The sequence below is a fragment of the Lissotriton vulgaris genome, chromosome 1_1 (genome assembly GCF_964263255.1).
Source record: "Lissotriton vulgaris chromosome 1_1, aLisVul1.2, whole genome shotgun sequence".
NCBI lineage: Eukaryota > Metazoa > Chordata > Amphibia > Caudata > Salamandridae > Lissotriton > Lissotriton vulgaris.
The window spans coordinates 1,696,788,268-1,696,802,646 of record NC_141685.1 but is presented as its reverse complement, the minus strand read 5'-3'; the positions used below and the strand labels follow the sequence as shown (position 1 = coordinate 1,696,802,646).

Below are 14,379 nucleotides of genomic sequence, written 5' to 3'. Positions count from 1 at the left end.
TAAAACAACACAATGCACACAGGCTTCGTAAACAGTTTGTGACGCCAGATGTAATGGCTGGATTTTCTGTTTAGATGGGATCAGCCCCCAGGGGCCCCTGTGACCCAGCCAAAACGTACTCACCTTCCCTCCTCAGATCATATTCACAATGAGTAGATATACAGATAAATATACAGGTTGCACCTAAGGATGGGGAATGACAATATATATATATATATGTATGTACGGATTTTCTACAATATCTTATTCACATCAGTTGGTCTCGCGGCCACCCCGACCCAGACCGTTCTACCCTAGGGCAGATCTGACACACAATCCGGTGTGTCTACACATGGGCCTGCAGAACCCAATGCTCCCTTTTCCAAACTGTTCGCAATCCTGCGAAACTACACGCCAGTATCCTCCCTGGCGTCCTCACTTATTCAAGCCACAATCCAGTGGGTATAAGCGTTGGTCTCCCACCCAACGTTCTCACTAACGCCGCATATCAACGACGACCACATTCCTATGAACCATTATTTAGGGTATTATCTCAGTGGTCTACTTGGAATAGAACTACAATAATAACTTTGAATAAGGTTCCAGATTGTATAGTGTACTCCCTGCTCTTGACATCGAAGGTCCACCCACTCCCTTCTTATTCAATCACCATTTACCTGATCGGGATTTCTCATCCGTTCACCCAAACAGTTCCTGACTAGAAGTGCGGTTTACCAAGATTGAACATAAGCACCAGGTACACGATAATTCTATATGAATTAGGGTATTTATTAACAATAAACACAAATCACATTACTATGCGGCATAACTTTTGCAAAGAAAAAGATAAAGATTAGAGTGCACAATCTATGAGCAATGGACGGACATCACCTGGTTAATATGAAATCTGGACTCGGCAGTCATCTAGGTTCCCTTCTCGTCTCTGTGTCCTGGCTCTCCTTGCAGTCACCCCCAGCCGTCACAAGTACACGTCTGCACCGCTAGGCTCAACCTCGTCTGCTTGCTTCCAGGGCACTGGAACCTTGCTGATTATTAGCTACCGTCTCTCTCTCTCTCTGTGTCAGTGGGCTCCGCGCTACTTCTCGTTCAGTCTTTCCCAGAGAGTTTCGGTCTTAAATCTTTCTCGGACTTCAAAGATGGCGACTGTCCACCATGAGATGAATAATAGCAGAGATGCTAACGGCTAGATGCCGCCTACGGACTAACTGACAAACTGACTAACACCTTCGCTAATATCAAAGCCCGTTCCTTCATGGAAATTTACGGCCAGTAACCTGCCGCCCACCAAATTCTTGTACCTCCCCGTACCAAGGACACTTTCCCAGCCGGCCGGCCTGAAGTTGTGTCTTCGGAGTGGAGAAAAATACATTCCTTCGATAAGGGTCAGCCTGAACCGGTTCTCTCCAAGCGAACAACAGCTTGAAACTAAAACATTACACTTGACCTAGAAGGCCTTCTCGAGCTACCAGGCAAAAAGCAAAATGGAGTCTGTCTCGTTTAAGGCCTACAGAGCCCATAATGTGCATAGTTCCATGAAAAACAGCTCAGCATGTTAGCAAATGAGCGAATCATGACTAATATTTATATATCTATCCCCTAACTTAAATTCATAAGCCTTACTCTAAGGAAAATAATACGAAAATGCCCTTATGTATGTAAGACAGGGTCCCTGTCTATCGACCTACTCCCTATGCTATGGGGGTGATAGGCTGGAGTCACTCTCCATCATTCTCCTTCTCCAAAGAGCTAGCAAAAAGACAGCCATAACAGGTATTAGATCGTCCAGCGACAGCTTGTTTGATTTGACCTTGTCCGCCAACTTTTTATGGTCCGCCTGTAGTAGCCAAGATTAGTAGACATCGTGCTCATGCATGTCTCCAGTGCCGTTCGTGAGTCTCTTATTTCTTTCAAAATCAAATCCAGTTTGGCATCATGGCGATCCGTACCCGTAGGGGGTATCACATCATTGTCCGAAGCATTAGACGGTTCACTGCCAAGTGTGAGTTACATTTCACACTCTCCGTGGGCACAGCCAAAGATCGTCAGTCGCCTTTATATCAGCATCTGCCAGAACAGACCTCCTTTGCGGATACAATTTATATCCAGAGGCCTAGGTTCCACAGGCAGACATATGTTTCTTGTTTGTGGTAACACACTCTCCGTGGGCGCAGACAGTGATGATCAGTCGCCGGTATCAGCATCTGCCAGAACAGACCTATCAGTGAGAACCACACTGTCCCTTCAACGCAGTTGTGGGCGTCCTCTTACAACCAGGGTAGGTCATAGGCGAAGAGCGTCACCGCGCTCACCTCGTGAGGGGGCCAAGCATGATGAGCAGATGTGCAATTGTTCTTAGGCTAACCACCCAGCAGCGCTGCATACAATACAGGAAGGAGAGGCATGTATCCCCAGGTCTCAACACAGTGCCATACAGAGGGTGATATTCCGATGTGACGGAATATAATAACATTCAGCATAGTATCAGGAGCACCCACCCTAAAATGCCGATAGTGTTCCACTCAACGCTCCTTCATCACAGCACTCGCGTTCCAATCGGGAGAAAAAGGGGGCGAAGCATCCGCCATCACCACGCATGCCAGCTCTGTCAGCTCTCGACCATGCTTGTTCCCTCACCAGGGTGCCTCCGATCCTCGACTGCCCACATGCTGGTGCCTTTATTCTTTGTCATCATATACGCTGATCTCGGGCGTGGCCAAAAACATCCGCCATCTTGCCCTCGGCTGCCGCAGCCCTATGGCGGCAGATTGGTAATATACCCTCTCACCCTGGTCGCCGCCTCAAGCACCTCCGAGCGGGAGCCGCAACTTCAGTCTTCACGCCGGTATCGCACTAGAAGCGCCATAAATACTGTTGAGGCTGTCAGTCGCGACGAAGCCGCCATGCAGCATACGCGACTCCGCCCCTCACCGCTCCATGCCGCCGGCTGTCCAGAAGGAGCACAGAGCCCAGTGTCTTCTTCCAGGTATTGTGTGTTTAAAGCTCAGTTACGTGGTCCGAAGGGGTTCCGCAGTACAACGCGAGATGACCCAGCCTCGCAGGTCCAGGGATTCCCAGGATATTTTAGCTAATTGTCAGGGCAGGAGACGGAGCTCTTTCAGCTCACGTCCTCCATGCCTGGTAGTTGGCCACGCCCCCCAAAATAAAGAGCTTGTCTCTACTAGACTCCGCTAGGCTTTCAATTGAAATTGTAAAACCAACAGTCCTACACAACCAACAGATTTTAACCACTTTTAACATTGAACCCTATCTCATCTTGGTCTTGAGTGATTTAGACAGGTTCCTTTTAACCCGCTTCCGCTTGGGAATATTTTTCAGATTAGTTACCCTGCCCAAAGTGAATGACTGGTCCCAAACCTTACAGTTGTGCCCCTGTGATAAAATCGCCAAGCAGACATTGATCCACGTTATTCTTTTTTGTAAATATTATTCTAATGCCAGAAGAACGAGTATAGTCCCTGTGTTAAAACAGTTTGGGCTTCGCCAATGTCCACCTGCTCTTCTGGCACTGAAATGAAATGAAATGAAATGAAAAAGAAATTTCTAAAGCGCACTGCGGCCAAGCGGCTTCCTGGCACTACAACAACTACACAACGTAAACATTGTTTTTAGGACGGTCACTTTCTTGAAAAAAGTTCTGTGTCTAAGAAAACAACTGTCTCTATTTTAAATGTCACTCTTTTGAATGTCAGGAAAGCTTGTAAAGTTTAATAATGTTTTATTAACTTGATTTATTTTAATGTATTTTATATGAATTTTAACATGTATGAAATGCTGCTATTGTGCTTTTATGATTGTTTACCTACAATCGAATAAAGCTTTCTTGACTTGACTTGACAGACAAAACAGATTCACAAAGCGAAAATGGAAGTAACTTTTGTTTTTGCTTTAAATGGATAAAACAGAAGACAATAAATATATTTTCAGCTCACTTTCTGATAAGCAAAGAGCTGCACCCATTCTTGAGTCCAAATGGCACAAGTCCAAATGTTCACTTCACCAGTCAACATAAAACGTGGCTATTAGCCTTTTCAGGTTACCCTGGTGTAGGCTGTCCACCACATCTGCCTCTAGGCATGTGCCACCACAGCCATTTGGCACATGCCTATCATGCTGATGCCACCCCAGGCAGGGTTTATGCTGCTGCATCCTACCTCTATTAAAAATTATCTTGAATTCTGATTTCCAAACAATGGCATCATAAAGAGGTTTCACAAGTCTCCACTCAAATGCATGCTTGTGCAGTCCATGTGCCAACAGTGGTATCAAAGAGCATCTTCCATACCAACGCACACTTCAGCTACTGACTTATCCTGGCACCATCCTTTCCCTCCGCCTCAACAAGATACTAAACACATCCTCTGCAACATGCTGGCCATTGCTTTGTCCTCATGATAGACGATACACTCAGGTTAGCCCCATCCCGTGCAGTTACACCGTGCCCTCTCCTTGTCAGCCCACCTCAGCTTCTCATATGTGGATATGGATACAAACCTCCATCCAAGGCTGGCGCTGACCAACTTCCCCTGTCCACCCAACAAGCCTTATTCCCAAAGACCCAGTCATGATACCATCCAGCCTCTTCGTATCAATCTACCCAAGCGCTCAACGACCTATGTCTCTATATGCTGGTGAGCAATATAAGTGGGTGAGCAAAGAAAGCTTGAAGCGTGGTTAAAGCAAGTTTCTGGCTTCGGGTACCACTGAAACGCAGAGCCACAGCCAATATGTGGCACTGCTTTTTCTCTCTCCACCATAATGCAGCTTTGTAAACAATGATACGTATTCAGCCTCCTGTTAACCAAAAGAGAGATCCTCAAATGCACTATTGGAATACATAACTCTCTAAACGTGTCTTATTGCGTTTACTGAAAAAACACTTTTAAATTCAACAGACTAATAAAGAGATAACGAGTAGAGAGTTAGCAGTTCAGCTGATGACGTTACACAGGCCCTTGTATTTTATTGACGCGACTTAGGACTTCTTGCCTCATGTTTATACAATGAATAACGACAATGACACCTGCTTAATCCAAGTAGTGTGATGTGTACTAAAGCTGCAGATATTCATTTTGTTTTCTGCCCGCTTTGCCCCTTTTCACAATTGATTCACATTCCCCTTCACATACTAAAATGGATTTAGAAAGTGATCTCTATACACTGCCAATCGGCTTTGTTGACGGAGTGCAGTAAGGAAGCCCTCGGGGGACAAACTATCCACAAAGCATTGCTATTTCCTGCAAACCTAGACACAGGAGAAAAACACTTCTGCTTTAATAGCTTGCTTTGTAACTTGGAAACCTGAACTGAACTACCAGCTTCACGCTTGGCCAAACTTTGCCGTTCTGGGTAAACCACTTTAACTTTAAGTGGCTTGTTTTCCTGAACCGAGTAATAGGTTGAAGTGATTCTGATCAGAATGCACGCTATAGTAACAAAAAATATAGTTTAATGGACTAGGATGTTTGCTCGCATCTAACTGTACTACTATAGACATTTAGGAGGATGACAACATAAATGAGCTTGTTGCCTCGATTATGCCAACGCTGTCACAGATTCCTCTATTAAACCTAAGTGTATACATTTAGTAAATGTCACTCAGTGCACCCACGAAGTCGAACGCATTGAAAGTGAAACTGATAAAAAAAATAAGTCCTCAAATTTTAGGCATGTAGAAAGGTGGTCATACATTGATACATCACCTGTTGAGCGACTCATAAGATACTTAGTGTGTAGGCCAGATTCCCACTTGTCTTTTTAAGGCCACATCATGCAGCTGGCACAGCTGTCTAGATATATTTAGTGCCTTGCCACCACCATTGACTTGAGGCTTTTATTTCAGGCTTGACCCGAGATGTTGTCACTAAGGTGGTGACTTGCCCACCCCGAGCCTTTGTCCTATGCGATGCACCCAGCCGTTGATTTTATGCTGGCACCCTCAGCTCCACCATACGTCCTCCTGATGTCCAGTCTCAGCTTCATGCTGGTACCCACTCGCCAATCCATAACATCTGTCCCTACGTATGCCCCTTCCTGTACCCCTGATTCTGCTCCCCTGCTGGCACCCCCTCTCCCAGCCTACGTCCCGTGCACATGAGCATTCCCCGACAGCCCACTTGCCTGTCCCTCTGCCCCAGGGCTGGCACCCCCCGGCGCCCCTCTGTCCCATCCCTTACCTGGCTTGCTTTATAAAACAGCTTCTTCAGCCCGGCCACTGACATCCTGCCTTCCCTAAGCCGGGCTCACCCGGGGCCGCAGAACAGAGACGGGGGTCACAAATAGGAGAGAGGGGGAAGCCTACACACAGCACTGGGGGGCACGGACAGACCACGGGAGGTGGCACGGACAGGACCGACAGACACAGCCCCGGATGGACGGACACACAAGCAATGCCCCGCCTCTCAGGCTATATTTCTTAATATACCAGTGCCTTTGCTGTACTGTAAGGATGGGGCAGTGTCCGTCGGCCGTGAGTGGACCCCACGTCAGAGTGAACCCTACGGGTGGACCTGCAGGAGGCATGCTGACGGAAGCGGCGTGAAACATATACAGTGACCGCGGTCTCCTGACTGCATGATGCAGCAAGGCCCTGTCCCTCACCCAGTGCCCTGTGAGTTGGCCAGCCCGGGCTGCTCTGAAATAAAATTGCCGGTGGCTGCATTGCCATCATTAGTTCCTGGGCTTGTCCTGTCCCAGCATGGGCCAGGAAAGCAAATGGGAGGGAGGGAAAGTGAAAGCACGCCATGAGCACGCTGTATTCACACCAGACAGGAGATGTGCACGCGTACGGAGTGCACATCTCCTGTCTATACGCATGCACATTCCCTGTACCTCTTCGGCAGAGAAACCGACGACTATAGGCCTCGCCAAGGTGGGCAGTGCATGCGCTGCGTCGCTAGGTGAGACCTAACAAGGACTGTAAAGTTGTGGCTGGAGATGGGAGAATTTTTTTTAAACTTTATTGAACCCTCAGTTTGAGTACAATACATCTTATCAAATATTCATGGCATTTTTGTTTTTGTTGATGATTATCCAATTTTTACCTATAATAATCTTTACAAACTTCAAATCGCTGATGTTGCACGTCGCACGATATATAATGCAAATAAAAGGAAACATTTGAGTCGTCCAAAATATATACTATTATTTCAAAGAATACTTGCTGAGATGGGAGAAATGTATAACCTCTCAAGCTCAAATTACGATATGTGCAGTGAATGGGGTCAACACGTTTCATGTCGGTTTAAAGTCCAAGGATCTCAGCATTTCGTCAGGACCAAGGGATCCTCGTCTACTCTGACCGTGACGAATGTGTTTGTGATTGTGTGAGTGAAGTGCGTATTGTGGTAGCTGGGCTTGTGATGTAGACCAGTACAATTGACAAGCATTTGCAGTGCAATAGGTCTCGCATTTGAGAGACTTTGATCTGTTGGCATTGTAAACGATACTGCCTTTAATTTATGTGTTTATGAAACCTGCAAGTCACCCTTCTGAGAGCATGAAAAGCATGTGGACCCCCTCACTAAAAAATAAGCTTCTGAATGATAGCATAAAATCGGGGATGCTGTTACACTGGCTTTATTTCAGTCTAGACACCTGTGGTACCCATGGATGCTCTCGAATAGAAGGAGTCAAGCCTAAAAGGTATAAAGACTGATAGCCGTAAAATGGGTATTTCACCCAAACAATAACGTTCCTTCATTAAGGAATCCTTTTCTTTTTTTAATAAACTTTATTGGGGTTTTTTTCCTTTCTCTGGCTTCTGCCAAGCATACAATCACTTTGCACATAACTTCCGTACATCGTTGTGAGCCATTGATAGGGAAGGCACATCGTCGTGTTTAACCTGAGACATTACACTCAATAATTAGTAACTATGCAGTGCTTTCTCACTATCTAAAATACAGTTTGCCTAACAATATACTTATAATATAGCAACACCCAAAAACACCCACCTCCTCCCTTCTGATTCCCAACCCTGATACCGTCCGGCTCTGGTAACGCAGTGTGATAACCAAGTGAGCTTCTCTTTCTAGTTTAATAATTTAGCATGTAGTGTCTGATCGCACTGCTCCGTCTATATACTGCAGGAGCTAATAAGCGTAATACCGTTGTAGTTCGGTCATTATTGGATACTTGGAATGTCTAAGGTAGTGTCCGGGTTAACATTCCTATATGCTTCCACCATTATGTCCCAGTCCAAGGAGATTGGGGTTTTCCTCAGACCACAGGCTTCCTCTCTATGCAGCGCCGCACTTTCCGCTCTCGCCCATCTCAGGACTTCAGTATGCCACAGGCACAGGGTGGGGGCTCTGGTTGACTTCCAGGGCATAGTAATGGACCTTGTTGCCACTGTAAGCGGCAGGTCCAGAAAATGGAGCTGAATCTTTTGGGATTTCGTCCGTCTACGACTACCTAGTATAAACTCCAGGGCCGTGTTTCCCATGGGCAGTCGGGTTATGTGCCCCAATATGCGTGTAACCCCTCTCCAAAACTCTCCAATGCATACACATGTTCACACCATATGAATTAGATCCACTTCAGGTAATTTACATCGGGGGCAGTAATGTGCCGTTTCCGGATATATTCTGTGTAGTCTTTGAGGGGTCAAATATATAATCACATATTGAATAAACTTGAACTTGGCATTGCGTGATATTTTCAGCGGAAATTCAAGTATGTCCCCCCACTCCCTGTCCGTTAAGTCCCATCCTAGATCTGTCACCCATGGTGTCCACAGGGCATCTAATGAGATTTGGGCATGTGTACGGATACTGAGGTACAACCATTTAATGAGGTGGCTTCCATGTCCCATGTAGTATAGAGCTTTGACAAGTTCATTCTTCTGGAGTTCCTCCAGCTGTGGGCCCATTGTCATTTAATATAATGTAACAGGGCGGCTTGTGTCATGTATAATGTGGCAGGCGCTCCGGTGGCACGTGTAAAAGCGTCGTGGTCCATAAGTTTCCCATCTCCAAAGAGTGCCCCTATAGTCTCCACCCCCACAGCCGACCAGGGTCCAAGCACCCTTTGCGTTAGCTTACCGCTCGCCAATGGCACCCCATTCAATGGAATGTTAGCGGCGTTCTGCCGCCCTTAGAGGTATATCGTAGCGCCGCTCACCAACAGTGTAGTGCTATCTGAAGTAGGTGTGAAAGCGCCGGGCCGCCTTACTGTGCGGCAACAATAAAGTATGTAGCGTTCCCTGCTCAATGTGCCTGGAGGTGTAAACATTTTCCTGCAAGTTGCGCCCCGCAGCCCAGTAGGACAGCCACTGAACCTGGCATGCGTAATAATACGCCCTGAAATCTGGGGCTCCCAGGCCACCTCCCTGTGTGTTAATTTGGAGTTTCTTAAGGCTTATTCGACGTCTTCCCATACCCCATATCAAGTCTATCAGGAATCAGGATAGTGTCAAGCGTATTAAACGTCGTTGCGGGTATTAATAACAGCAGATTTTTTAAGTAATACACAAGGCGAGGAAGTACCATCATCTTGGATAAGGCCACGCGGCCCATAGCCGATAAGGGCAATGTGGTCCAGAAAGTTACTTGCGATCGTAATCCCTGGATGGCCTTACCCAGGTTGCCCTCCAGCTTGTCCTCTTGTGAACGATATACGTTAATGCCCAGGTATTTAAAAGTGTAGGGGGTTACAGGCAACCTAAGTTCTCCAAAAGTAATGCACTCTGGGTGTATTTGAGCATGAAAGAAAAAGGCATTAGATTTAGATTCATTGATAGATAAGCCGGATATCAATTCAAAGTCTGCAAATATACTTCATTAAGGAATCCTTTGCGACTTCTACAAGTGGCCAGGTGGTTTGCCACTAATGACCAGTAGAGTCTGCATCAGAGTAACTGGATCTCAGTGACCAGTTAATAGTCAAGTTGGTCCCTTATGTTAAAGTTGTTAACAGACCGAAAAGTAGTGCGCCAGTTCCTACCATGTCCCATTATTGCTCAAAATGTTAATGTGCCTCTATTTTTTTTTATCAGTTGCAGGAGAAAATTTCCCGTGGCAGGATGTCCACAGGGCACCCAAGCAGCCCTCATCCAAGAGGGAAAGAGGGGACCCTAACGATGTCTATGTGTACTTCCCTAGATTAATACAAACTTAGAAGAGAGTAGCAGCCTAAAGGAAGCTGAGCCTGTCTTATCACCGCCATAATACATCATGCCTGATAAGTCACCTGGGAAGATCAACTTTCAACCACATAATGTGACTTGCTTCATTTTAGGATTCTCTTATCTAGCACTGGGCCACACCCTTCTGTATAAATGTCTGAGTATACCTTTCTGTTGCCAACCTTGGAGTTTCATCTTACTATGTATTTTAGCTATCCCTGTCTAACTTGGTATCCCCGTAAGACCTGCCTAAAATTGTGTAAAGATAGTTCATTCCTAAAAGTAAAAAACTATTGGTATTTGATTGATTGTTCCTGGGAGCAAGGCTTCTAGTATCGGTGTTGCTTCTGTTCTCCACACATAAATGACTTTTTTGGCTACATAGGCACTTCACAATAGGGATAGAATGCATGATTTCACTGCAGGTACTCATTGACACTGCAGTGGCTACCCTATATTCACCAAAATGCTTATGGACAAAAACTGTTACTCAATGCATTATTCCCTGGAAGAAATTTGAGGTACACACAGGCTTTTGGGGTCGGGCTGTTTTTCAAGGACATTCAGCTTCTTATCAAAGCCTCTCCGCTTCCCCTGCTGTTCGGGAGAGGGTTTATCCCGGGTGCTGTGCTCACGCGCCGTTGGCATTTCTCACAACAGAAAAGCTATCACTTAATGTCTGGAAAATCACCTGTGCCACACGAGGGATTAGTAGAGATGGGAGCATGGGATCGCCCTTTGAAAGCTCTCGAGTAGAAAAGACAGATTGCCGACAATTCAATCTGCTTTATGACCGCCTCTAGGCGCGCATCTCGGATAGAAACCCTGACCACATAATAGCCGTAGGAATGATGTAGAGAAACGTTCTCGTGCAATATACTTAACAGTAGAGGCAGTTCATATCTGTGGAAAATATGTGTAAATCTCTGAAAACATTTTCAAATGGCTTTGTGCAAAAGAAGTCAAATCTGCAAAGGTGACGTGAAAATCATATTGATGTTTCCTATAACAGTGACAACAAGCTGTCTCTGCACCCGCTTTGAGAAATGACTGCTGTGTACCACCAACGTGAAAACAACCGACCGCGAAAGTAAAAGCGCGCCACACGCGCTCTGTGTTCAAACGCCAACCTGCGGGGACAGGAGATGTGCATGCGTACGAAGTGCACATCTCATGTCTGTACGCGTGCCATCTCCTGCACAGAAACCGATGACTATTGGTCTCGCCAAGGCATGCAGCGTGTGCGTTGGGTCGTTAGGCGAGACCTAAAAACAAGGTACCTCAGGATACACGTAGGGAGGGGGGTGGGATTCTGCCCCCATTATGTCAGTCCAGGCGTCCTCGCAATGGCTAGAGACGGAGACGCAATTAGCTCCCGCCAGGGTGTGCGACCTATCTACCCTGTCAACACGAAGAGTCAAAAAAGATGTAACATTACAATGCACACTGACCTATATATGCCATTACCTGAATGTGCATGCACCAAAATTCAATTATTGTCTAGAGAAGGATCCAATTTAGACATAGTCCTTTAGTATGGAGGTAGTGTTCCATGATTTATACAGTCCTCCAGTGGGCTAAGTAATTTCTGGAAAACACAAGCATTTACAATGCAATAGGTCTCGCAGCATTAAAGTTTGAGTTATTGGCATTGTGTATGACAATGCGTTGCATTAAATTTTTAGCAAACTTTGAATTGGTGAGTAGTGAGAGTGTGTGCAAGAGTATGCTGTCCTTGAAAGCAGTCTGGTAGAGCAGAGTTGAGCCCTTTAAAAGTGGCCGACCCCCCACCCCAGCAGAATCCACTTAGAAACGTGAATATTAAACAAAAATGACATCTACAGTGTAGGAGAGGATATGCTGACAGAGTGAGCCACGCACATAGCTAGTTGCTCTCCTGCCCCCTCGGTCCCTTCTCCTCCTCACCTTGAACTCGCTTTTGTGCTGTATTCCAGGGTCCAGAGGCTCCGCAGGAGGCTGGCTAGCTGCTCGGTGACCTCGGGCCCCCGCCCCTGATGCTGCCCCGGTACTGGTCCAGAGCCTCGGAGCCATCAAGCCCATCCAGGCTCTCCAAGCGCACTTCAGAGCTCTCCAGCCCCCTCGGCCCCCGGTACTGTTCCAGCGCATGTGTGCGGTAGAGGAGCTCTCAGGCGCACGCCTGACCTGGGCCTGCTGGTCTGGCGGGGTTGGGCGGGCTCTCCTGGGGCCCGGCTCCCTGGGCCTGTTCCGGCCGTCACTCCTGCTCATAGCTGTCTATTCTGCCTTCTGTGTCGTTCAGTTTGCCACTTCACTCGCTGTTGTTTATCTCTGTCACTCATTCTTCCCTTTCACTCGTGTTCAGTCCTGTCACTCACTGTCCTCTGCCCCAGCCTCTCCGACTTCCCTTGCCACTCATCTGTCACTCCAACTTGCCTCTTGCTCTATAATACTTCTCTGTAACTCTTACTCTCTGCCACTCCGCTATCACGGTTGCCCTCTACCACTCTCACACACTCTTCAGTCTCTGTTGCCCTATGCCATTCCTGCCCTAGGATTGCCACCTTCCTATTTTTCATGCGCCAGTCTCTACTTTATTTAAGTGGTGCAGTCTAATGGGCAGAGCTGCCGACTTTGAAGAGTGGGAATCTGGGCCAATCACTTAATCTCCCCGTGCCTACAAACATGCGTGATGTATGCTGGTGCTCATGTAAAGCGCTCTAATCTCCTTCGGTCAAGTTCACGCTATGTAATACTGCAAAACAACTACACTTACCATTTCGTGGGCCACCTTTGCATATTCTGCCCCTTATCACACGCATTTCGCTGGATTTAAGAAGTATGGCAAACTGTTCAAATGTATACAAGAAATAGCTAGTAACTGAAGTTACGGACTGCATCAGGATTACAATGATGCATGAATATTGTGCTGTCATACTGTGTGAATACTGCAGATTATTTTGGGTTTAACTGTTAAAATCACATATTCTTGTAAAAGTATCTCATTTAAGTATATTACTTTCTGGCCATATTTTCAAATTGAATGGATACCCAAAATAAATGCAGAAAGGAGTTCTCTATTGGGTTTCAACCCCTAAATGAATCAAGAGGAACCATTGTTCTCCTTCTACATCATGTTCTTGTCTGGCATATTGGTTAACCCTACTCGGATACATTGTCTCTGTTTAAAGCAGAACTCACTTTCACCATATCGGTATATAAAGTGAAATAAAGGGCACAGATGTTTTTACGGTCCTCCAAAAATGTGAGACTGAATTTACAACGGACGGTGGACATTCAGATATCATGCTTAAGTGAACCTGCATGTAGAACGCCATATGCAAACTCAACATCGTACCCTGGAGAATCAATTATGGAGTATTTGCGCTGATGCGAAAATCACCGACCTACATATAAGGAGTCAACACAAGAAGAAAACACCTTGGGCTTTCTTATGTGTGAGAATACGGTCTTTTTCTCGCTCGCCTGTCCTTGAAACGGTTATGCTCATCTTTATAGCCTTGCACTGTGACCATACAGAAAAGAAAACAAGTGCAAGATGAAAAAAAAACGAAGAACTGCGCATGACGAAAACTACAGCGGGCCGGGACTTACGTTTCGTGCTGGAAGCTCGCGCCCACGGAGTGGCTAGCCAGGAGAGGAGCTGTGGTGATGCGGGGCTCCCATGCCCGAGGGAGAGCCCCGCGGTGGCGGCTGAAATCCGGAGTGGCGGTAAGTGGGCCTTAGTTGTAGGAGGTAGGAGGGGGTCTTGGTGCACTCGTGTGTGTGTGTGCGCGTGTGTGTGTATGTGTGCGACGGGGGGGGGCTCGGTGCACTTGTTTATTTATTTATTTATTTTTTAAATTTCTAAAGCGCGCAAATACCTTACGGTGTCTCTGCGCTAGAGTTTGCAGATTACGAGGGTTCCACTGACATCTTACTGATTAAAGAGCCAAGTCTTGAGATGTTTTCGAAATGAAAGTAGTGAAGAATGATCTTTGACAAAGGAAGGGATCTGATTCCATAATTTTGATGCTGCCACTACAAAACGTCTATCTCCCCATGATACTTTTTTTGTGCATGGGATTTGGAGCTGTTGGGCCGAGGAAGAACGTAGTGTTCGACTGGGTTTGTACACTTTGAATGCTCTTTTGAAGAAATCAGGTCCATTATTGTTCAAGGCCTTGTGAATGATACACACGGCCTTAAACTTTATCCGGCTTCTTATTGGTAACCAGTGGAGCTCGCGAATTGTAGGA

At 46.4% G+C, this 14,379-nt stretch overlaps 1 protein-coding gene across 2 annotated transcripts in view; it reads left to right on the top strand.

The window, feature by feature from the left end:
* ANKRD16 (ankyrin repeat domain 16) overlaps nucleotides 1-14,379 on the top strand; it is a 355,029-nt gene that overhangs the window by 212,603 nt on the left and 128,047 nt on the right. Inside the window, exon 2 of one of the 2 annotated variants that reach the window (XM_086918940.1) lies at nucleotides 1,771-2,983. The exons of the other annotated variant lie outside the window; for it this stretch is intronic. Coding sequence (XP_086775066.1) covers nucleotides 2,502-2,983 — 482 coding nt within the window. The 5' untranslated portion in view covers nucleotides 1,771-2,501. The remainder of the gene's footprint in view (nucleotides 1-1,770; nucleotides 2,984-14,379) is intronic. 2 annotated transcript variants of the gene reach the window in all.